Here is a 23,341-nt window from a genome sequence, read left to right on the forward strand (position 1 = left end):
TTACTAATATGCATTTCGTGTTGCTCCGTGTCTTTTCACAGCTTAATAGCTCATTTCTTTTCAGTGCACAGTAACATTCCATTATACATGTTTTAGCTGCCTTTTAGAAGTTCATTTATGGCATTTTCGTAGGAGCAAAAAATCAGAAACAACTGCAAACGTTCAGTGTGGAATCACTTAAATAACTTACGGAGCCTGGTGGGTTATAGTCCAGTCAGTCAGTTAAGTCACTCATGGACTGCAGCACACCAGGCTTCCCTGTCCATCAACTCAAACTCATGTCCATTGAGTCAGCGATGCCATCCAACCATCTCATCATCTGTCCTCCTCTTTTCCTTCCACCTTCAGTCTTTCCCAGCATCAGGATCTTTTCCAATGAGTCAGTTCTTCACATCAAGTGGCCAGAGTATTGGAGTTTCAGCTTCGACATCAGTCCTTCCAATGAATATTCAGGACTGATTTCCTTTAGGATGGACTGGTTGGATCTCCTTGCTGTCCAAGGGACTCTCAAGAGTCCTCTCCAACACCATAGTTCAAAAGCATCAATTCTTCAGTGCTCAGCTTTCTTTATAGTCCAACTCTCACATCCATACATGACTACCAGAAAAACCAAAGCTATGACTATATGGACCTTTGTTGGCAAAGTAATGTCTCTGAATTTTAATATGCTGTCTAGGGTAGTCATAACTTTCCTTCCAAGGAGTAAGCGTCTTTTAATTTCATGGCTGCAGTCACCATCTGCAGTGATTTTGGAGCCCCCCAAAATAAAGTCTGTCACTGTTTCCATTGTTTCCCCATCTATTTGCCATGAAGTGATGGGACCAGATGCCTTGATCTTAGTTTTCTGAATGTTGAGTTTTAAGCCAACTTTTTCACTCTCCTCTTTCACTTTCATCAAGAGGCTCTTTAGTTCTTCTTTGCTTTCTGCTATAAGTGTGGTGTCATCTGTATTTCTGAAGTTAATATTTCTCCCAGCAATCTTGTTTATAGTCCACAGGGTTGCAAAAGAGTTGGATGTGACTTAGCGACCAAACAACGACAAAATTCCCCTTAAAAGAACAAGAAAGATTCCTTTTAGTAAGAAGAAGAGAGTACTCAGAAGATACTGCTCAATGAGAACAAGTGGAAACAAGGATATTTCATTATTCAGCTTTGATTAATAAATAATATGTTAGTGGGGATTCCACACTTTCATTGCCAAAGGTGTGCGTTCAATCCCTGGTTGGGTAACTAAGAACCCACAAGCTTCCTGGACAAAAAAAAACATACGTAGCACTAATTGCTTGAAAGTAAATCAGAAGTAATAATATCCCATGGCCTAAACACTGGGTGAGATTTCCAGGCAGATTCATCATCTCTGTTTCATATGCTTGCATTCATGTAGACAGGAAAGAAAAACCAAACAAAAGCAAGCTTTCTATCCTCGTAGGTATATGTACTGGACAGACTGGGGAGAGACGCCTCGGATCGAGCGGGCAGGGATGGATGGCAGCACCCGGAAGATCATCGTGGACTCGGACATTTACTGGCCCAACGGGCTGACCATTGACCTGGAGGAGCAGAAGCTGTACTGGGCCGACGCCAAGCTCAGCTTCATCCACCGTGCCAACCTGGACGGCTCCTTCCGGTAAGTCCTGGCTCCGGGCCCTCCCCTCATCTCTGGCCCGTCAGTCCCCTCTGGGCACTGGTTGACCCTTCTCAACTCAGGCCGGTGGTCTTGCATCTGAAACCCTGAGGGCCTCAATGCAGGCCTCCTCAGAACAGAGATCAGTAATGGTGTGAGCGCCGTATCTGACATCCCACCCAAGCGGGGTCTCGGGAGGCACCTGTATCTGTTTTATGGCAAAATGTAGAAGGTTCATTCTAAGTGGGATGGAAAAGGCAATAAAGAACCTCTCAGGTTTTGCCACCAAAGCGCTTTCAAATTTCAGAGTTTTTGGTTTCAGTATTGCAGATAAGCGATTGTGGACTCAGGCCCTGGAGTTGATGGGGTGTGATGACTTATCTGCACACCTTCCTCCCCCCAGCACTGAGTTTCTGGAGGCAGAAGCATGGCCAGAATTTTGTTCACTGCATTCCTGTCTAGCTAGAGGGCCTTACGTATAGTAGGTGCTCAATAAAATAGGCTGAATGAATGAAAAGGATGTTGTCTTTGTTGGTAATTGCTGTTAGGGCTTGCTGGTCAGCTGGTCAGCCTAACAGCTTAAAATGCTTCATGACATTTTACATGTAAGGAAACCCCCCGAGCCCGCACCCCGCCTGCCTGCCCGCCCTTACAGGTCAAGGGTGGTTTATTCACTGACTTCCTGCCTGCTGGCTCTGTGCCAGGTCTTGGGACTTCTCCCCCTTGAACAGACCCTGAACCTACACTGGCGGGGCTCCTGGGCCAGGCGGGCAGTGTGTGGGTGCTCAGGGTTGTGGTGACATTGCATGGGGACGATGCAGCAGCCGGACCTCTGCAGACACGGGCAGACACCAGCTGGAGCAGATGTGATGAGGTGGCAGCCTTGCCACATTTTATCCAGGCCATGTGCCGTGATCATCTGCCACTGTGTATCAAAGTACCCCAGACCCTGGCGGCCTGAAGCAGCGAACAGACTTCTGGGGGCATCTGAATTTAGGAGGGGTTTAGCTGGGGGGTTCTGGCTCTGAGTATATTCCGAGGTCATAGCCAAGCTTCCAGCTGGGGCTTCGGTCACTGAAGGCAGGACTGTGGCTGGAAGACCCACCTCTAAGGTCACTCTCCTGGCTGTTGGCAGGAAGCCTCAGTGCCTCTTGGGCATCTTAGAGCTGAGCCGTGTGCCCCAGCTGATCTGAAACGTTCCCTCCCATTGTCCTTGGATCACAGCCTGGCCTGGGGCCTGTTTGAGGTTTGGTGGCCTGGGGAACCAAGGTCCTTGGAGAACTGAGTGATCCAGGCAGTTATGAAGGGTGAGCATTAGAGTCTACAGAGGCTGCGGGTGGGAGTGCCCTGCTCAAGGGGTTGTGATGAGGGGCAGTGAGGATGATGGTGGCATTTAAATCATGGTAGTGGTGGTGGTAGTGATGATGATGAAGGTGATGATGGTGATGGTGATGGAGGTGGCAGCAGGATGATGTGATGGTGATGGTGGTGATGACATGATGGTGATGAAGGTGATGATGGTGGTGATGACATGATGGTGGTGATGAAGGTGATGATGATGGTGATGAAGGTGGTGATGGTGGTGATGAAGGTGGTGATGGTGATGATGGTGGTGATGAAGGTGATGATGGTGGTGATGGTGGTGATGATGGTGGTGATGGTGGTGATCGTGGTGATGATGGTGATGAAGGTGATGATGGTGGTGATGACATGGTGGTGATGGTGGTGATGATGGTGATGGTGGTGATGATGGTGGTGGTGGTGGTGATGATGGTGATGATGGTGATGGTGGTGATGATGGTGGTGGTGGTGATGAAGGTGATGATGGTGATGAAGGTGATGATGGTGGTGATGATGGTGATGATGGTGGTGGTGATGATGGTGATGATGGTGATGGTGGTGATGGTGGTGATGATGGTGGTGGTGGTGATGAAGGTGATGATGGTGGTGATGATGGTGATGGTGGTGATGATGGTGATGCTGGTGATGATGGTGGTGATGAAGGTGATGATGGTGGTGATAAAGGTGATGATGGTGATGAAGGTGATGATGGTGGTGATGAAGGTGATGATGGTGATGAAGGTGATGATGGTGGTGATGATGGTGGTGATGAAGGTGATGATGGTGATGATGGTGGTGATGAAGGTGATGATGGTGATGATGGTGGTGATGAAGATGATGGTGGTGAAGGTGATGATGGTGGTGATGAAGGTGATGATGGTGGTGATGGTGGTGATGAAGGTGATGATGGTGGTGATGATGGTGGTGATGGTGGTGATGAAGGTGATGATGGTGGTGATGATGGTGGTGATGATGGTGATGATGGTGGTGAAGGTGGTGATGGTGGTGATGGTGGTGATGATGGTGGTGATGGTGGTGATGATGGTGATGAAGGTGATGATGGTGATGATGGTGGTGAAGGTGATGATGGTGGTGATGAAGGTGATGATGGTGGTGATGGTGGTGATGATGGTGATGAAGGTGATGATGGTGGTGATGATGGTGATGATGAAGGTGATGATGGTGATGATGGTGGTGATGAAGGTGATGGTGGTGATGAAGGTGATGATGGTGGTGAAGGTGATGATGGTGGTGATGAAGGTGATGATGGTGGTGATGAAGGTGATGATGGTTGTGATGACATGATGGTGGTGAGGACATGGTGGCAACGTGATGATGTGACGGCTGACCCTTGTATAACATTGGTGTTTTCCTAGACATCCGTCAGTTAATTTCACCCTCATACCCACCCTGTGAAGTGTTTGCTGTCTAGTATGCCTGTGCTTAGTCGTGTCTGACTCTGCGACCCCATGAACCGTAGCCCTCCAGCCGCCTCTGTCCATGGAATTCTCCAGGCAAGAGCACTGGAGTGGGTTGCCATTTCCTCCTCCAGGGGATCTTCCCAACCTAAGGTTTGAACTCATGTCTCTTGCATCTCCTGCATTGGCAGGAGGGTTTATTTTTTTTTTAACCACTGGCACTACCTGGGAAGCCTTGTGTTATGATCCCCTCTTACGATGGTCTACAGAGAGGGACTTGAACTTGCCCAAGGCCACACAGCTAGTCAGAGCCAAGGCTGGAAGTGAGGCACTGTGACTCCGGGGCCCACTTTCAGCCTCTCTTCTACCTACTTGATTTTTCTGGCTCTGCAGATGGTCAGTGCTCATTATGGATGTGCCCAGGGCTATTCAGATGGCACATTACCTCCTGGTAAACAGGGTGAGCCCTGGAGCAGACGGACCTGCCAGGCCTCTCTCGTGGTCATGACGGTGACTGGGTTGCTTCACTGCTCTGAGCCCTGGGGCCGGGGATGGGCTTTGGGGACTGTAATGCTGCTTCCCGGAGGCATTCACAGGGTCTGACTTTTTTGTGCGTGGTGTCTGGACACAGTAAGCCCTCAGTGAAGACGTGTGCTCGGGATGTTCCTGGGAGGCAGAGGGGGCATGGGTGGAGTTGCATCCAGGGGCCTGGGGCATCCTGAAAGGAGCAGTGAGGGTGGGTGAACTGAGCTGAGTCTGGCACTGGCTTCGTGGGGCGGCCTCCAGCTGAGGCAGAGCTCAGGGAGGAGAAACATTCCTGAGAAGTGACGGGCCCCCGGCTTCTCAGTGACGTCATGGAAAGCAGTCTCATGGTTCCCCAGGGTGTGAACGTTGAATTATCGTAGGATCCAGCAATTCCGCTCCTAGGTTTATGTTGCTGCTGAGTTGGGCCTGTGTGCTCAGTCCTATCCGGCTCTTTGAGATCGTATGGACTGTAGCCCGCCAGGCTCCTCTGTCCATGGGATGTTCCAGGGAAGAATACTGGAGCGGGTTGCCATTTCCTGCTCCAGGGGATCTTCCCAACCTGGGATCGAACCCGCATCTCCTGTGTCTCCTGCATTGGCAGGCTCATTCTGTACCACTGAGCCACCTGGGAAGCCCTTCTAGGTTTATACCTGCAAAAGAATTGAAAATCGGAATTGAAATAAATGCGTGTACATGAATATCCATCGCAGGACCATCCATAATAGCCGAAAGGTGGAGACAACTCAGATGCCCACCAGTGGATGAATGCTAGATGGATACAAAAGGGGTGTCACATCTGTGCCACGGAGTATTGCTCACCCATAACAGGAATGAAGCACAGAAAGATGACGCGCCACAGATGGCCTTGGAGACATGCTGTTCCTGAAAGAGACTGGACGCCAAAGACCACATATTGTGTGACTCCATTTATTCGGAAGGTCCAGAGCAGGCCAGTCCTTAGGGACAGAAGGCAGACTGGTGTCAGCAGGTGCTGTGGGGGCAGGGGAGTTGAGGAGATGAGGATTAATTGCTTGGTGTGTTCGGGGTTTTCCTATGGGGATGGGAATGTTTGGGAAGTAGCTGGAGGTGGTGGTTGCCCAACATTGTGAGTGTGCTACGCGGCCCTGAATTATTCACTTTGAAATGGTTAGTTTGTGTTATGTGAATTTCACCTCAAGACATTTTTTTTTGTTTGTTCGGTTTTGGTTTTTATTGAGATAAAATTGGCATATACAATTATGTTCATTTTGGGTGTATGACACTGTGATTTGTTACACGTGTATGTTGCAAAATGATGACCACAATAAGTTTGGTTGTTTAGTTAACATCTATCCTTTTCACATAGTTACATTTTATTCCCCTTGTACCTGTATATTGCAAAATGATGACCATAATAAGTTTGGTTGTTTAGTTAACATCTACCCTTATTACATAGTTACATTTTTTTCCCCCTTGTACATATATACTGCAAAATGATGACCATAATAAGTTTAGTTAACGCCTATCCCTATCAGTCAGTTCAGTTCAGTTGCTCAGTCGTGTCTGACTCTTTGTGACCCCATGAATCGCAGCACGCCAGGCCCCCCTGTCCATGACCAACTTCCGGAGCTTACTCAAACTCATATCTATCGAGTCGGTAATGCCGTCCAACCATCTCATCCTCTGTCATCCCCTTCTCCTCCTGCCCTCAGTCTTACCCAGCATCAGGGTCTTTTCAAATGAGTCAGCTCTTCACATCAGGTGGCCAAAGTATTGGAGTTTCAGCTTCAGCATCAGTCCTTCCAATGAACACCCAGGACTGATCTCCTTTAGGATGGACTGGTTGGATCTCCTTGCAGTCCAAGGGACTCTCAAGAGTCTTCTCCAACACCACAGTTCAAAGCATCAAATCTTCTGCACTCAGCTTTCTTTACAGTCCAACTCTCATACATGACCACTGGAAAAACCATAGCCTTGACTAGACGAACCTTTGTTGGCAAAGTAATGTCTCTGCTTTTTAATACGCTATGTAGGTTGGTCATAACTTTTCTTCCAAGGAGCAAGCGTCTGTTAATTTCATGGCTGCAGTCACCATCTGCAGTGATTTTGGAGCCCAGAAAAATAAAGTCAGCCACTGTTTCCACTATTTCCCCATCTATTTGCCATGAAGTGATGGGACCAGATGCCTTGATCTTAGTTTTCTGAATGTTGAACTTTAAGCCAACTTTTTCACTCTCCTCTTTCACTTTCATCAAGAGGCTCTTTAGTTCTTCTTCACTTTCTGCCATAAGGGTGGTGGCATCTCCATATTTGAGGTTATTGATATTTCTCCCGGCAATCTTGATTCCAGCTTGTGCTTCCTCCAGCCCAGCGTCTCTCATGATGTACTCTGCATATACGTTAAATAAGCAGGGTGACAATATACAGCCTTTTCCTATTTGGGACCAGTCTGTTGTTCCACATCCAGTTCTATTCCTATACGCAGTTACAGTTTTTTCCCGTGTGATGAGAATTTACAAGGTCTGCTGTCTTGGCAACTTGTAAATTTACACAATATTGTTAACTGTAGTCACCATGCTGTACATTACAGCCCCAGGACTGACTTACCTTAAATCTGGAAATTTGTATGTTTTGATCTCTTCCACCTATTTCAACCCACCGCCCCACCCCTGGCAACGGCTAGTCTATTCTCTGTATCTATGAGTTTGGGCTTTTAATATTTTCTGTTGAGTTATAATTAGCATAGAATATTACTGTATTCGTTTCAGGTGTAAAACATAGTGATTCAATTATGAAATGATCACAGCAAAAACAGTTAACCATCTATCCCCAAGCAAACTCATTATGGTATTATTGACCATATTCCTTATGTGTACATTACATAAATCCCCATGACTGATTTATCTTGTAGCTGGAAGTTTGTACCTCTGATCTCCTCCACCTATTGCGTCTGTTTCCCCACCCCCTGCCCTCTGGCAACCACCTGTTTGTTCTCTATCTATGGGTCTGTTTCCCTTTTGTCTTCTGGAATTCACATGTCAAGAAAATCATATGGTATTTGCTTTTCTCTCTCTGACCATTTTTTCAGTTTGCATAATACTCTCCAGGTCCATTCATGGTGCCACAAATGACAAGGTTTCATTATTTTTATGGCTGAGTAGTATTCTGCTGGATTTTATTCACACACACACACACACACACACACACACACCCCGTCTTTTCTTTATTCACTCAGTTCATCTGTCTGCGGACACAGGTTGCTTCCATACACTGGCCATTATAATCACAGTTGCAGTGAACACAGGGATACTTATATGTTTTCAAGTTTGTGTTTTCATTTTCTTAGGGAAGTTATTCAGATATGGAATTGCTGGATTGTACGGTAGTTTTATTTTCAGTCTTTTGAGGAAGCTTGATACTGTTTTCCATAGTGGCTGTACCAATTTACACCCCCACCAGCAGTGCACGAGGGTGTCTTTTTTCTACATCCCTGCCAACATTGTTGTTTCTTGTCTTTTTGGTGATAACTATTCTCTGCTTCCTCTTCTATTTTTTGGAATAATTGGAGAGGGACAGGTATTAACTCTTCTTTAAATATTTGGTAGAATTCACCTATGAAACCATCTGACTCTGGACTTCTGTTTGGGGAGAGTTTATTGATTACTGACTCAATTTTGTTACTAGGTATTGGTCTATTCAGATTCTGTTTCTTTGTGATTCACTCTTGGAAGACTGTGTGGTTTTCGGAGTTAATCCATTTCCTCTAGGTTGTCTGGTTTGTTGGTATATATTCTCTCATGAGGGCTTCCCTAGTGGCTCAGTCTTAAAGAATCTGCCTGCAGTGCAGGAGATGCAGGTTTGATCCCTGGGTCGGGAAGATCCCCTGGAGAAGAAAATGGCAACCCACTCTAGTATTCTTGCCTGGGAAACCCCATGGACAGAGGAACTTGGCAGGCTACAGTCCCTGGAATGGTAAAAGAGTCGGACACGGCTTAATGACTGAACACATTCTCTAATGATCCTTTGTATTCAATAAATTGTTTTAAAGAGTGACATCAAGAAAACAGGGAAGGGACTTCCCTGGCAATCCAGTGGTTAGGACTGTGTACTTCACCGCAGGAAGCTTGGGTTTGATCCCTGGTTGGGGAACAAAGATCCCACATGCCGCCTGGTGCGACGAAAAAAACAGGGAAGAGGCAATGTCGGGTCAGATGGACACTGAGCATGAGCGTATGGTCTTTGGTCAGTGATGCCTCTCGAGTATTCCTCTCTCCTGGGTGCTGTACCCGGGGCTGAGGACGTGCTGGTGACCACCCACCCACAGCTCCTACCCCCTCCCCTATAGTGGGCCGAGAGTCATTAAAGCAGATAATTGCATGCTACCAGCTGTGTAAATTACGATTCTCTTACCAGCATCCATAATTTCACTAAAAAACAAGTTCTTGTTTGCTGGGTTTTATAAATGCACAGAACTCTTTTCCCCTGCCCTTCTAGGTGCTCATTCGTGTCCGACTTTCTGAGAGCCCATGGCCTGCAGCCCGCCAGGCTCCTCTGTCCATGGGATTTCCCAGGCAAGAATATTGGAGTGGGTTGCCATTCCCTTCTCCAGGGGATCTTCCTGAACCAGGGATCGAACCCACGTCTCCTGTGTCTCCTGCATTGGCAGGCAGATTCTTTATCATTGAGCCACCTGGGATGTCCTAAATACACAGAAGAGAATACCTTTTTTTATTTTCACATTGATGCAAGTTTAATTTGCTTTGGTAAATAAATTATTGGTTTCAGAGGAAAGAGCAAGTTGCTTTTGGTCTGGTTTGTATTAAGCTGTTAAAGCACCAGGGCAGGACAGGTGTGCTTGTCATCTGTATGTTATCACCAGCTGTGGCTTCTTGCTTGCCACTTCTCTTCCGTGTTTCTTCCTTGTGGGGTATTTTGCCAGCATCCCCTATTCTAGAATCAGCTTGGATGGGGAGCAGTTGTGTGTGCAGGGGCTCCCATGTCACTGTCGGGGGTGGTCGGAGGTTGGCTGGGTCTGGAAGGTGCAGCCTGATGGAGGGTTCCTGGGATGCTGGGGTCTCAGGCTGCTGCATCACTGCTCCGTGATCCAGTGTGATGTTGATGGGTCAGCAGTGATGATGGAAGGCTTACAAAAAAGGGAGTGCAATGGGGACCCCCCCTGATGGCTTCTCTACCCGCCCCTGCAGGCAGAAGGTCGTGGAGGGCAGTCTGACACACCCCTTTGCCCTGACGCTCTCTGGAGACACCCTGTACTGGACGGACTGGCAGACCCGCTCCATCCACGCCTGTAACAAGAGGACTGGAGACAAGAGGAAGGAGATCCTTAGCGCTCTCTACTCGCCCATGGATATTCAAGTGCTCAGCCCAGAGCGGCAGCCTTATTGTAAGTCAGGGGGTGGGTTGGGACTGAGCGCAGGAGGCTGGTGTCTTCTCCTGGGGAGGGAGCAGACTGGGAGACATCCCTCTGCAGAGCTGGCGCGGGGGCTGCTTTGGGCAGGGCTGTCCTCAGGGGTGGCAAAAGGATTTCCAAGGAAGGTTGCCCTGTTTTCAAGGCCCAGTGGAGGTTACCTACTTACTCATATAAAATCTGCTCCAGGTCTGAGTTCTCCGCCTGGGCTCCCCGTGGGGTCATGGAGGGGTCTCTGATGGTGAATAGCCCCTGTGACAGGCAGAGCCAGGGACTTGCGTTCACCCGCTCCTTCAAGGACCACCACCTGCTTTTATGGGGACCTCCACCAGTTTCCATGCGGACCACGGAGGGGGGGTGGCTTCTGGCCTTGATGCTGTTGAAGGTCCCAACTTTGAATTTAAGAGTGGGGGTCCCAGGGGTGGAGTTCTCTGAAGTTGTTTTCTGGGGAGAGCTCCATGGTTCTTAAATGCAAGCTGGGTTCAGTCCTTGGGTTGGGAAGATTCCCCTGGAGAAGGGAATGGCAATCCACTCCACTATTCTTGCCTGGAGAATCCCATGGATGGAGGAGCCTGGCAGGCTATATAGTCCATGGGGTTGCAAAGAGTCGGACACAACTGAGCGACTAACACTTTCAGCGTTTCGTGTTTCTTGGGTCCCGTCCCATCCTGTCCTGGGCAGGGTGAGATCCCGGGAGCGTTCGTCAGTTCAGGTGCATGATGGTAGTGCCAGGGAGAGCGAAAAGCCTCGTCATCAGCATCAAAGAGGCTCGGCCCCGTGTGGCCACCGAGCGCCTCTGCAGAGCCCATGAGGTCCAAGCGCGTGACAGATAAGACAGGCCTCCGCCCCAGGAACCCCCGACCCAGGGCGCACCACTGCCAGGCGGGCAGGTCCTGGGGTCCTGCCGGCGAGGGCTGGGGGTGGCCTCCACGGGGGAGGTGGCCTTGGAGGGGCCCTGATGTAGACGGGGTTTCTCGTTGTAGGAAATCGAGAGGAGGAGGGGGAGGGGCGGGGAGGATGCCCACGTCGGGCGAGGCGGGGGTGGGGGTCGAGGGTCAGTTCGGAACTGTGTCCCCCCGACCCATTTCCCGCAGATCACACGCGGTGTGAGGAGGACAACGGCGGCTGCTCCCATCTGTGCCTGCTGTCCCCGAGGGAGCCCTTCTACGCCTGCGCCTGCCCCACGGGCGTGCAGCTTCAGGACAACGGCCAGACGTGCAAGGCAGGTGAGCCGGGGAGGGGCGGCCGCCGGCCTGGGTGTCTGCCGTCTGCTTCCCTCGGGGAGGGGCTCACACGGTCTGGGCTCAGAGCCGCTGGGATTGGGTCAGATCTGGGCTCTGCTGCCTGATGGGCACGCGGGGGTTCCCGTCTATAAGAGGAGGTCGTGCCAGATGGGCTGAGACCCTGAGTGCCGAGCACCCTGCCTGCTTGTGTGATCACACCCTAAAAGCCGGCCGTTGAGGAGGGCGGTGTGCTAGGAACTGGGAGACAGGAGGCAGTGTCCTCTCCTCCCGTCTCTTCCGAGGGTTCCCGATTCTGCAGCACCATGGGCCCTCCTGAAAGCTCCTGTCTTTGCTTTTCTTCTTTTTTCGTAAGCGTTGCTGTGGAACTCATAATTCATTGAAAAAATTTTATTTTTTATTACTACTTTTTTTTGGCTACACTGTGTAGCAATATGGTTCCCTGACCAAGGGTGGAACCCGCGCCCCCTGCTGTGGAAGCACAGAGTCTTAACCCCTGGACCATCAGGGAAATCCTATAATTCATTTTGACCCTTGCATCCCATTCCCTTGGGATCTTCGTGCCATAATCACCCCCCTTCTTCCCGAACCTGCTGGAAACGTAGGTCGTGAACACATCCTTAATGGGAGTTATCTTCCGGATGCATGAAGTTTACCTGATTTCCTGCCCCCCACCCCCCTGCACGAGTGATATTCTTTGCTTTTGACATTTTTCCGCCTCTTTATTCTCCCCCTTGCTTGTCGCACGCTTGCTGCTTCAAGCACTAGTGCTGTGATTATTTGTAATGAGGTGTCACCTGTCTTGGGGCGCTGCCTGGGGCCTCTACTGCCAGGTGTGGGGTTCAGGGTGTGCTCTTCTGGAAATGATGTGTGTCCAGGATTCAGCTTGTCCCCTGGGGACGTCCAGGGCCCAGCACAGCCAGGCAGCACCAGGGTGAACTTGGGCCAGACCAGCGAGGGGGGTAGTGAGAGGTGACTGGAAGCAGCCACTCCTGGGCCAGCCCCACTTGAGGGAAAGAAAGGGAAGCCGAGGGCTTCCCTGGTGGGCTGGGGGCAGAAGGGAGGAGCAGTAGTAGAACTTGGTCCTGGATTTAAAACAAAAGTTCATGATGGCAAATCTGAAAAGCGTGGCATCTGCTAGGTTCCATATACCCCCAGGTCGTTCCCACGTGCCTGCTATATGCTGGGGCTAAAGCAGGTAGCAAGCCGGGCAGGCCTATTGGCCTGCCGCTCACAGAGCACACGTGCTAATTGGGTCAGGTTGGTGGGGCACACACGTGAATAAAAGTTGTTAACAGATTTGGATCAGAGTAATGCAAGACACACGAAAGGGGCTGAGACAGAGAATATAGTCACTTACACTTTCACTCACAACGCAAGACCCACGAAAGGGGCTGCGGCGGAGAATATAGTAAGTCCCCTACATCTGAATGAGTTCCCTTCTGGGAGTGCGTTGGTAAGTCTAATTTGTTGGTAAGTCTAACAGTTAGCCAAGGTAACCCAACTAACACAATCGGGTATATAGTACTGTACTGTAATAGACTTATAATAGTTTTCATGCAAATAATACATAAAAAGCAAACAAACATGAAACTTAAAACATTTCTTACCTTACAGGATAGTACCTTGAAAAGTACAGTAGTACAGTACGCAGCGAAAAGGGGCTGGCATCGAGTGAACGGGCAAGAAGAGTTGCTGACTGGGGGAGGGAGAGGAGCTGGGAGACGGCAGGGCTGAGGGATGGTCAGCGACGGGAGCCGGCGGGACAGGAGAGGTGCAGGGCCGGGCACCTCTGGCGTGCGTGGCACAGGTTCTGACCCCCGCCGGGACCAGACGCGCGTTCGCATCTTTAAAGTTCGCAACTTGACGGCTTGTATGCAGGGGGCTTACTGTAATGCACAGGGGGATGGGTAGGGGGGACTGACTGCCTGAGGTGGATGGCCAGAGAAGGTCCACCCCAGGAGGCACCATTTAAGCTGAGACTTAGGGCCTAGCAGGGAGGAGGGGGATGGAACAGAGAGAAGGAGCAGCCTGTGTGGCTGCCCTGTGGCAGGAGCCGGTTGGTGTCAGGACCGACCTCACGGGTGTCTGATCTGTGCAGGCACCTGGAGCCCCAAGTTCAGAAGAGCCCCATTTTGTGCTCTGTTGTCAACTTGAAAGCGCCCTGCATTTTCACTCTGCAATGGTCCCTGCAAATTACGGAGCCATTTCTGCTTTGTGTATTGCAGAAACTAAAAGGAAATCTGGAATTAGTGGAGATATTTTGGTGTATCTTTCTCTGCTCTTTTGTCCAAGTGTGTCTCTACATTTCAGTTGACAATATTGCAGGAGTATTTGCAATTACATGAGCTATGTCCCACGTGGTTCAGTGGTAAAGAATCCGCCTCCCAGTGCAGGAGGCGCAGGAGATGTGGGTTTGATCCTTGAGTTGGGACGATCCCCCGGAGGAGGAAATGGCACCCCACTCCAGTATTATTGCTGGGAAAAGCCCATGGACAGAGGAGCCTGGTAGGGTACAGTGCATACGGTCACAAAGTGTTGGACATGACTACACATGCACGCACAGTGCTTCAGGAGCACGTGTTTTACTGCCTGAAGAATGTTTTATCAAGTGTGTAGACCTTCAAATCATCTTCCTCCTGTTGGGCATTTCTGTTCTATTTGTGTTTTTGCAATTTCCGAGTCTTGCTGCTGTGAGAGGGCTGGCTTGGGGCCTGGCCCTGGAGGTAGAAGGATCTGGATCTGCTGTCTGTTATCTGCCATCGATGGGTGCTATCTGCCTGAGCCCTGAGTTGGATTGGTTGGTGATGTCTGCTCTGGGAGAGGGAGGGGGATACAGGTATGGTTGCCATCTCCACCCACTCCAAGTATCTAGAACCAGGCTGCATGTGGACATTTGGGGAAGGACCAGGGATGGATATGTCAACTTTAAAAAATACACAATATGAGAATTGTAGTTGTGTTTTATTTGGGGCAAAATGAGGACAATAGCCCAGAGAGCATCTCAGATAGCTGAGAAAGTGCTCCAAAGAGGTAGGGGAAAAGGTCAATATATATATGATCTTGGTGAAGGAGAAGTACATGCAATCAAGTGCATATTTTTGCAGAAGTTTTCTGCTAGTCACAAGGAACAGACGTCACATGAACGGTTGTAGCGCTTTTCTAGATATGAGGAGATATAAGAATTGGGCTCATAAAATTGGCGTCTGAAAATATCTAACCATCTGAAGACCCGTCCTGCCAGTTTTTCCTGGAGCACAGACGCCTCCATTTCTACTCTCCACCCTGAGCTCCTTTCAGGACGTGTTGAAAGTCAGCAGCCGCAGCCGCACACGATTTAATCTTGGTAGAGGTGGATGGCAAGTGCCTATGCCACGTGCCAATTTGTAGTTGACAGACACAACCCCAAGAAGGTAGATCATGCAGTCGTGCCTTCCCCAGTGGGGGCCTTGTGCAGCTGCTTTTGTTAAGGGGCCTGGGCGGCTCCTTCCCGCATCAAAGTTCCAGGAGTGGGGTGTAGGCAGAAGTGGGTTGTGAACCCTCACCGAAGCCCAGAGTCATGGCCCAGTGAAGTGGCACAGCCAGAGAAGCCTGGTGTTCCAGAAGGGACTTGACCAGATTGCCCTGGGGTCCTGCCACTCTCTGCCCCCCTTCCTTATCTGTGAGATGGCGGGGGGTAGGGGGGCACGGGTTGAGACCACCCCCTGCCAGGGAAGCTGTGGAGAACCCAGGGCATCAACAGGAGTTGCAAATGGGACCCCCTGCAGGCAGTGGGTCCACATATACAGTGGCCATGCCCACCATTCACACCGCTGACATTGCGTCAGGCCCACGGGGCTAGGTTTGCCTCCATTGTCGGAGGATCCTGCCACCCCCTGGGGGAGGCCCAGATTCCTTTCCAATCAGAACAAGTTGGGACTGTAGGCTTCTTTCGGGTTTCCACCATCCCAGTAGCTGGGGCCTCTGAACTCTGGGGGCCGCTGCCTGGGGTCGAGTCCTTTGAGAGGCTTGTGTACCCTCTGCAGGCATCAACCGCAGGGAGAGGGGTGGGAGGGCTTCCTGGAGGAGGCAGTACCCGGGGCTGGAAGCTCTGTGCTGGGAGCTGACACCGATACCCACAGGGGGAACTGGGGATTAGTAGCAAAGCCTGTCTTTCCTGTCTGAAGCAAGCCCTCGGGGGCGGGGTGTGCGGGGTGTAGGGTGGGGTGGGGCTGGGGCCGATCCAGTTCCCAAAGAGCCCCTGGGAGTCAGCCACAGGGGCCACCTTTCCTGGTTTTGTCAGAACTGCCCGCTCCCCAGCTGTGAAGGACACTTTTTCAAATGACTCAGCTGGAGAATGCCAAGCTCGTGGAAGAAAAATGTTTTTGTTGTCATTCCGAGGGGCCCCTGCTTGGTTGGGAACGAGGAATGGGGCGGGGGTCTGCATAGAGGCAGACAGGATCTCACACTGAGGCTGCATCCACCCGCGTTTGCTCCACATGCGCCGTCCAGGACCAGGGTCAGAGGAGGGAACAGCTCAGGGAGACAGAAGCCGTGGGTGGGAGTCTTGGTTTGCATGAGAATGGGATGCCCAGGGCCCGGTTTTTAGGAGGCTGGTTCGCACCCCAGTTGCTTCCCACTGACACACGGGTTCGTTCTAGGGGTCAAGGGCGGCTTACGTAGCTCCCTCCTTGGAGTGTGTTAGAAGCTGAAGGGATCTGGGGGCAGCCAGGATGGGAAAGGGTAAACAGAGTTTCCTAAATGTTTTAATTGAAGTCGAGAAGCAACCCAGAAGCTTCTTAGAGCATTTCAAGGGTTTGCCCCCATGGTGGCTTTCTGGACATTCGAGGTGGTCCTCAAACATCTCCCCATGTCCTTCACCCAGAGGAGCGCGGGCGTGAATGAGAAGGGGGTTCTGTCCCTGAGGGGGCCCCCTCAGCTGTCTCGGTGACAGATGCAGCGAGTCAGAGCCTGTTCTGTGATCGAGGACCCAGTGGGGCTGAGGGTTTCAGATGTCACAAACAGTGACGCCCCCCCTGGTGGACCGGGGGCTTCGGGACTCGGATCCCCTTGCGTCCAGTTTCTGTTCCTTGCCACAGAGTGTCGTGTTAAAGGACAATGTTTGATGAAAAGGACGGCCCCCGCCCCCCTGCCATCACCTGAGCGCGGTGGCTGCCTTCCCTGCTCCCGCAGCCTCCCGAGCGGCCGCGTCCCCTGACGTGTGTCGTTCCGCGTCCCGGTGGACGTAAATCGTGTGTGGAATGCGGGTTTTGACTGCTGACGCCGTGCGGGGTATCAGCTGCAAACACTGCCTGGAGACAGAGGCTGGCAATGCGAGGGTAACATGAAGAAAACGAGGCGCTGAGCCTGTTGAATGTCACTGGCGGGGCTCTGAGGATCTGGCGCAGGCGCCTTGCTGGCCGGAAGGCAGCGGTGCCCGTGGAGGGCCGCCAGGGTCTTCCGAGGCTCGGCGTGTCCGGTAGGGAGGATGCAATTTCGGGGCCAGCTAAGGAGGCCCTGGGATCACTCGGGGATCTCCTCTTGGCTGTGGAATCGGTGAGGTCCAGTGTCCCACGGCGGGTGAAGAGCCAAAGCCATGTGGTGAGGGCTCTGGAGGAGGCCCTGGGCTAGGGGGATGGCCCCTGGGACAGAGGGAAACGGACACGGACTGTGCCTTGGGTGGCTTCTGTCCAGGATAAGGTATGTCGAAGGCAACATTCGCGGCATGTAACACGGCTTTGGTCCCCAGTTGAGAGCCTGCCGAAGACTTTTCGGGTAGCAAGGAAATGCTCTCTCAGGCAAACCCAGAATTTAGAGTGATTTTCCTGGTGGCTAGGATGGTAAAAATCTGCCTGCAACACAGGAGACTCAGGTTCGATTCCTGGTTTGGGAAGATCCTCTGGAGCAGGAAATGGCAACCTGGGACTCCAGTATTCTTGCCTGGAGAATTCCATGGACAGAGGAGCCTGGTGGGCTACAGTCCACGGGGTCACAAAGAGTCGGACACGACTGAGCGACTAACACTTTCACTTTTCAATCATGCGATGGCTTTCTGTGTCCAATCTTCCTTTTATGAAACCTTAACTCATGTCCCGGCTGTGTGATCTTGGGAAATTGGCTCAGCCTCTCTGTGCTTCCATTTCCTCAGCAGTAAAAAGGGATGATCAGCTTCCCTGGTGGCTCAGACGGTAAAGAATCTGCCTACAGTGCAGGAGACCTGAGTTTGATCTCTGGGTTGGGAAGATCCCCTGGAGGAGGGCATGGCAACCCACTCCAGTATTTTGTCTGGAGAATCTCACGGACAGAGGAGCCTGGAGAATCTCCATGGACAGAGGAGCCTGGTGGGCTATTGTCCACGGGGTCGCAAAGAGTTGGACACAACTAAGCGAGTAAGCATGTAGTACCCGATTCATGGGGTTGTTGAGAGGAAGGCCTGGCTGCCTAACAAATATGAGCTATGCTTGAATTTGAACTTGAACTTGGAGCCAGGCAGGCAGGATGGCAGGAGAGCAGTTTTTCCCTGGACATTTGGAATCAGGAGTAGATGTGGATGCCAACTGTTACCCAGAGGAGTTGGGAGGGGGCCCAGTGTTTGGGGAACCCTCTTCGCCTGGCCAGTGGGGAAGCCAGGCATGTGGCTCTCCTTTCTGGGATGAAGGCCGGCATTGAGCTAGAAGGATTCTGGATTGGGGCAGGGGCCTGGCTGTGTTGGAATTACCATCACCCACGTGACATCCAGGTTCCTGGCCCCAGCAAATCTCCATGACAAGGGACTCGGTGTGGGCAGCGAAGGGCTGCCTCTGCCCTGGATGCGTGCCCAAGGCAGCTGCGGGGTGGTGGGTCGGGAACCACCAGCGCAGCCGGAAACTTCTCAGGATGGGAAGCCAGGGTCTCGGGCGTAACTTGCGGATTCCTGGCTCTCTCACCCCAGGTGCCTGACCTTTTATGCTTGTGTGTGTGTGCTAGTCACTCAGCCGTGTCTGACTCTTTGCGACCCCATGGACTATAGTCCTCCAGGCTCCTGTCCATGGGATTCTCCAGGCACGAATAATGGAGTCGGTTGCCGTTTCCTCCTCAAGGGGATCTTTCTGACCCAGGGATCGAACCCAGGTCTCCTGCATTGCAGGCGGATTCTTTACCAGCTGAGCCATCAGAGAAGCCCATGGAGTTGAATTTGAAGACATTTGTGTGATGCGAGTCGGTGGAGGGTTGCCCCACTCCTGCCTGCGGGGCTGCAGAGCGGCCTCCACAGCGCCCCTCTGTCTGGAGTTCCTGCCCCTGAACCCGTCCTTCTATGGAAAGTGTCTCCCAGCCCCGTGCTCCCCAACTGTTGGGAACAGAATCATATCCTCCCAAAAGACACGGTGAAGCCCTCAGCCCTGGAGCCTGTGGATGTGACCTGCCTAGGAAATAGGATCTTTGTGGCGAGAACCAAGACAAGGTCGTGCTGTGTTTGGATGGGCCCGACCCCCCAGGGACCAGTCATCTTCTCAGAGGGAGGCTTAGACACAGACCCCGGGGGCGGAGGACATGTTAAGACGGTGGCAAGCAGCCGCAGACCAGGGGACATCTGGGATTGCTGGCAATGACCAGAAGCTGGAAGAGGCTGAGAATGGTTCTTCCCAGAGCCTTCTGCGGGAGCTTGGCCCTGCCAGCACCTTGATTTTTAATATTTAATTTATTTATGTTTTAATATTTATTTTATTGATTGATTGATATTTATTTTACTTATTTCGCTGCTCCGGGTCTTGGTTGCAGCATGTGGGATCTAGCTTCCCTACCGGGGATCGAACCCGGGCCCCCTGCATTGGGCGTGCAGAGCATTGTTAGCCACTGGACCTCCAGGGAAGCCCTCAGCACCTTGACTCACTGGCCTCCAGGACTGTCAGAGAAGCAGTCTCTACTGATAGGAGCTGCCCAGTTTGCGGGAGATGTGACTGCAGCCCTCGTCGTTTGTGGGGACGGTGGCTCGGTCTGGATGCTGTGTTGTCAGGGAGGAGGGCTTGAGCTTGAGTGTCCGTGGCATCAGTCTCTCCCTCCAGTCTGCTTTTCCATTTTGAGGCGAACACTCTGCCGGGGAGGGCTGTGTCCTGAGCCGACGCCTGACCCCAAGGCAGGGGTGCGCCCCTCTTTCCTGCGTGGGTGGGTGCGTGGGGGAGGGGAGGGGTCAGAAGGAGGCTCCAGGGACCGCTGGCCAGCCAGCGAGGGAAGGTTTCACTTTCTTCGGCAGTGCCGCGGGGCAGGCTATTTGTTTAAACAACCCCAAAGAAAACCATTTGGCCAAACTGTTAAGTTTCTAAACAGTTTACTTCCCTGGTGTTTAAACAAAGTCCTCCCCGGGCCCTGTGTCTGGTCCCAGGGAGGGGTCGCCTGTCTTCCTGCTGGCCAGCCCGGCACCCTGCGCCCACTCCAAGGCCAGCTGCTGCTTGCACCTTGCCGCAGACAACCCTGGAGGTTGCCCCGGTGAGCGTCTGCCGACCGAGGGGTCCAGGCCCCCTTTGTGGTCTTCTCTCTGTAGCTGCCCCGGCCGACCTGGCCCGGGACTGCACGCCCCACGTCTCCGTGTTGGCCTTTGCCTGCTCAGACCTTCAGGCTGACCATGGCCGGACCTTGGCTCTCTCCTGGGGGTCCTAGTCTCTGCGTTTTTTTTTTTTTTTTGCAAAGCTCAACTAAAAACCTCAAAGGCTCCGTGGCCCAAGGGGTGTCAGAGGACTCCTCACCCCGGTTTGGAGTCATTCAACACCTACAGATTTATCCCAGCATTTAATTACTGCCTCGGCCTCAGAGACTTGATTCTGAGAAACGCTGATGATGGGGGTCCCTGATGGCGGGGTGTGCGCGAGGCTTCGTACTGACTGATTACCTGAGGGCCGGGTCTGGGCACACTTCGCCCCTGGTGGCTCCGCGCCCGTCAGGGACAGGCTGATGGAATCTGTTGCATCCGTGGTCACAGTCCTGTGGATCCCAGAGGCTCCTGCTGGACCCCAGACCCCTAGTTTCAGCCAGCCCCCTTACAGGTGCCCATGACCCCCGCTTTCCTCCCAGCGCTGGTTCATTAATGGTCATATTCACTGAAGGTCTGTGTCCTGCAACTGCAGGAGCACCATGCGGGCAATTCCCACATCTCTTCTGCCCACCCCCAACCCCAGCACCAGGTTCGGGGCCTGGCCTGAAGCTGCTCCCCACAAAGCCACTGGTGGAGTGACCAGACCCGCTGGGCCAGTGCGCTGACCTTGGGCTTCCTGTGTGTGCCAGCTCCGGGGATTGAAGTATTCATGGGACCTTACTTTGCCCACTTGCTGCTGTGTGTCCTTGGGTGAGGGGCTTAACCTCTCTGTGCATCGGGGTTCCTCTTCTGCAAAATGGAGCATGAACTCATCTCAGAGGTTGGTGTGAGGATGGTGCTATCTCAGATAACTGTGTCTGTAGGATCATGGGAACAGGGATGGGTGAAACAGGCTCAAAATATGTTTGGAAACCGAGTGTCTGGTTCCCTAAGGAGCCAGCATTATCTGGGCGCTCTCTCCAGCTCCCGTGGGGGCAGATTAAGGCAGAACCCGCCATAGAGTTTGGTTTATGGTTCTCCTTGACGTCAGGGCTAGATGGGGATTCCCATCAGATCTGGCTGATTCTTCATTCTAAATGAGAAAACCAAGGCCCAGAGAGGGTTAGGGACCTGCCCCACGTCACACAGCAGGAGCGGGTCCAGGAAGTTTCTGCCCTGAATTCTCCCTGCTTGTCTTGGGGAATTGGTACCTGCTCTGGCCAGGGCCTTGTGCTGGGGGACTGCAGAGAGCAGAGCGGGCCACGGGCCAGCATCCCTGTGAAGCAGTGGGGGCGGGGGGTGCCTGTGTATGTGGTCCCTCTGACCACTTGGAGGGGAGGCAGGAATGGCTTCCTGGAGGAGGAGGCAACCTGTGACCTGGCCCTTGAAAAGCAGGCCTGATGTCACTAGAACCTTTTGGGAATGGAGCCCAGCAGAACTCCCCTCCTCTCTGTTCCCCATACCCCAGTCCAGAACTTGCATCACACCTCTAGCTAAATCTGAGTTCAGGGAGGTTTCCAATGAAGCCGGGTGCCTGGGCACCTTCTCCAGCACTCCCGGCGCCTCCCCATCTGCCTCAGTTTCCCCAGCCCTCGGTGCGTGAAGCCGTTGCTGTCCGTGAGCCCCCTCTAGTGGGGGGATCGGGTTATGAACACGAGGCCTCGGATCAGGTTCCTGCTTTCACTGGAAACGCAGGGCGGGGGTGGGGGGACCCCAGAATCACTCTGCAAAGCTCCGGGGTCCAGGGGCTCCACCCTTGAGGCCAGAAGCTGATCGGCTGTTTGAGGCCTGTGGCTGGACCAGGCTTGAGGAGACCGCGCAGTTGAGTGCAGAGCCCAGCCCTGGGGGCCTCGGCCTGAGGGGTGCAGGGTTGGTCCCCATCCTGTCCACATCCCTCCCTGCTGTGTGATTCAGGCGGGTCCTTGCCCGTTCTGGGCCTTCTGTCAGACCAGGCAAGGGACCCCCGAGTGCCAGAGATGGCTTCTGAGCATAATCTTTTTGCTTCTGTGGATCCTCGAGACCAGAGAGGGCCAGAGTGAGTGAACGGGTTGGGGGCGGGGAGGGCCACATCCTGGCCCCAGCAGCCTCTGGGGGTGTCCGGGTCAGGGCTGGCCAGCACCCCCAGGGCCCTACACGGAAGGCTCTGTGTAATAGCATGGGAGGCTACCTCGGCCGGAAGTTCTGACAACTCTCTGGGAGGATCCAGGATGTGTTTTGTTCAGGGCAGGTTCTGCTTAGAGACCGAGACTGTCTTTGCCAATGATTTATCTAACACAGGTTCACTGTGGGGAACTATGATTTATGCTACTAATAGTTCACAAGCCAATACTGTAAGGAAACAGTTCAGTCGCTCAGTCGTGTCCGACTATTTGCAACCCCGTGAATCGCAGCATGTCAGGCCTCCCTGTCCATCACAAACTCCTGGAGTTTGCTCAAAGTCATGCCCATCAAGTCGGTGATGCCATCCAGCCATCGCATCCTCTGTCGTCCGCTTCTCCTCCTGCCCCCAATCCCTCCCAGCATCAGGGTCTTTTCCAACAATCAACTCTTCGCATGAGGTGGTCAAAGTATTGGAGTTTCAGCTTCAGCATCAGTCCTTCCAATGAACACCCAGGACTGATCTCCTTTAGGATGGACTGGTTGGATCTCCTTGCAGTCCAAGGGACTCTCAAGAGTCTTCTCCAACACTGCAGTTCAAAAGCATCAATTTTTCGGCGCTCAGCTTTCTTCACAGTCCAACTCTGTAAGGAATACTCTCTTAGTAAGTCAATAAAGAAATAACATTGTTGTTGTTTTGTCACTAAGTTGTGTCTGACTCTTTGCGACCCCGTGGACTGCAGCACTCCAGGCTCCCCTGTCCTTCCCTGTCTCTTGGAGTTTGGTTGGTGATACCATCCAACCATCTCATCATCTGCTGCCCCCATCTCTTTTGCCTTCAATCTTTCCCAGCATCGGGGTCTTTTCCATTTGGACTTTAAATACTGAGAATCTGTGAGCCCTGGGCAAGGAGACTCTTGGCTGACCTACACTGCCCTCCAAAGATCTTGAGAGCTCCAGCCATGGCCAGGCCCACTCCCGGTCAGCAGTGCTGTGAAAGCATGCAGCCATCTCAGGAAGGGAGGAAATAGCTGTTCCTGCCCTGAAGAGCCTCCTCCACACAGACGGTGGGAGAGCAGCGTCAGGGCCCCTGGAGTGATGACCTTCAGCTTCAGCATCAGTCCTTGCAGTGAATATTCAGGGCTGATTTCCTTTACCGTTGACTGG

The 23,341-nt window shown here is 52.3% G+C and overlaps 1 protein-coding gene across 4 annotated transcripts in view; it reads left to right on the forward strand.

The window, feature by feature from the left end:
* The window catches only part of LRP5 (LDL receptor related protein 5), a 118,727-nt gene that overhangs the window by 42,814 nt on the left and 52,572 nt on the right, over positions 1 to 23,341 (forward strand). For all 4 annotated transcript variants that reach the window (XM_043451206.1, XM_043451202.1, XM_043451203.1 and 1 more), the window contains exons 3-5: positions 1,430 to 1,627; positions 10,092 to 10,288; positions 11,407 to 11,538. In XM_043451206.1, coding sequence (XP_043307141.1) covers positions 1,430 to 1,627; positions 10,092 to 10,288; positions 11,407 to 11,538 — 527 coding nt within the window. The remainder of the gene's footprint in view (positions 1 to 1,429; positions 1,628 to 10,091; positions 10,289 to 11,406; positions 11,539 to 23,341) is intronic.

Source organism: Cervus canadensis, chromosome 29 (genome assembly GCF_019320065.1).
Source record: "Cervus canadensis isolate Bull #8, Minnesota chromosome 29, ASM1932006v1, whole genome shotgun sequence".
Taxonomy (NCBI): Eukaryota; Metazoa; Chordata; class Mammalia; order Artiodactyla; family Cervidae; genus Cervus; species Cervus canadensis.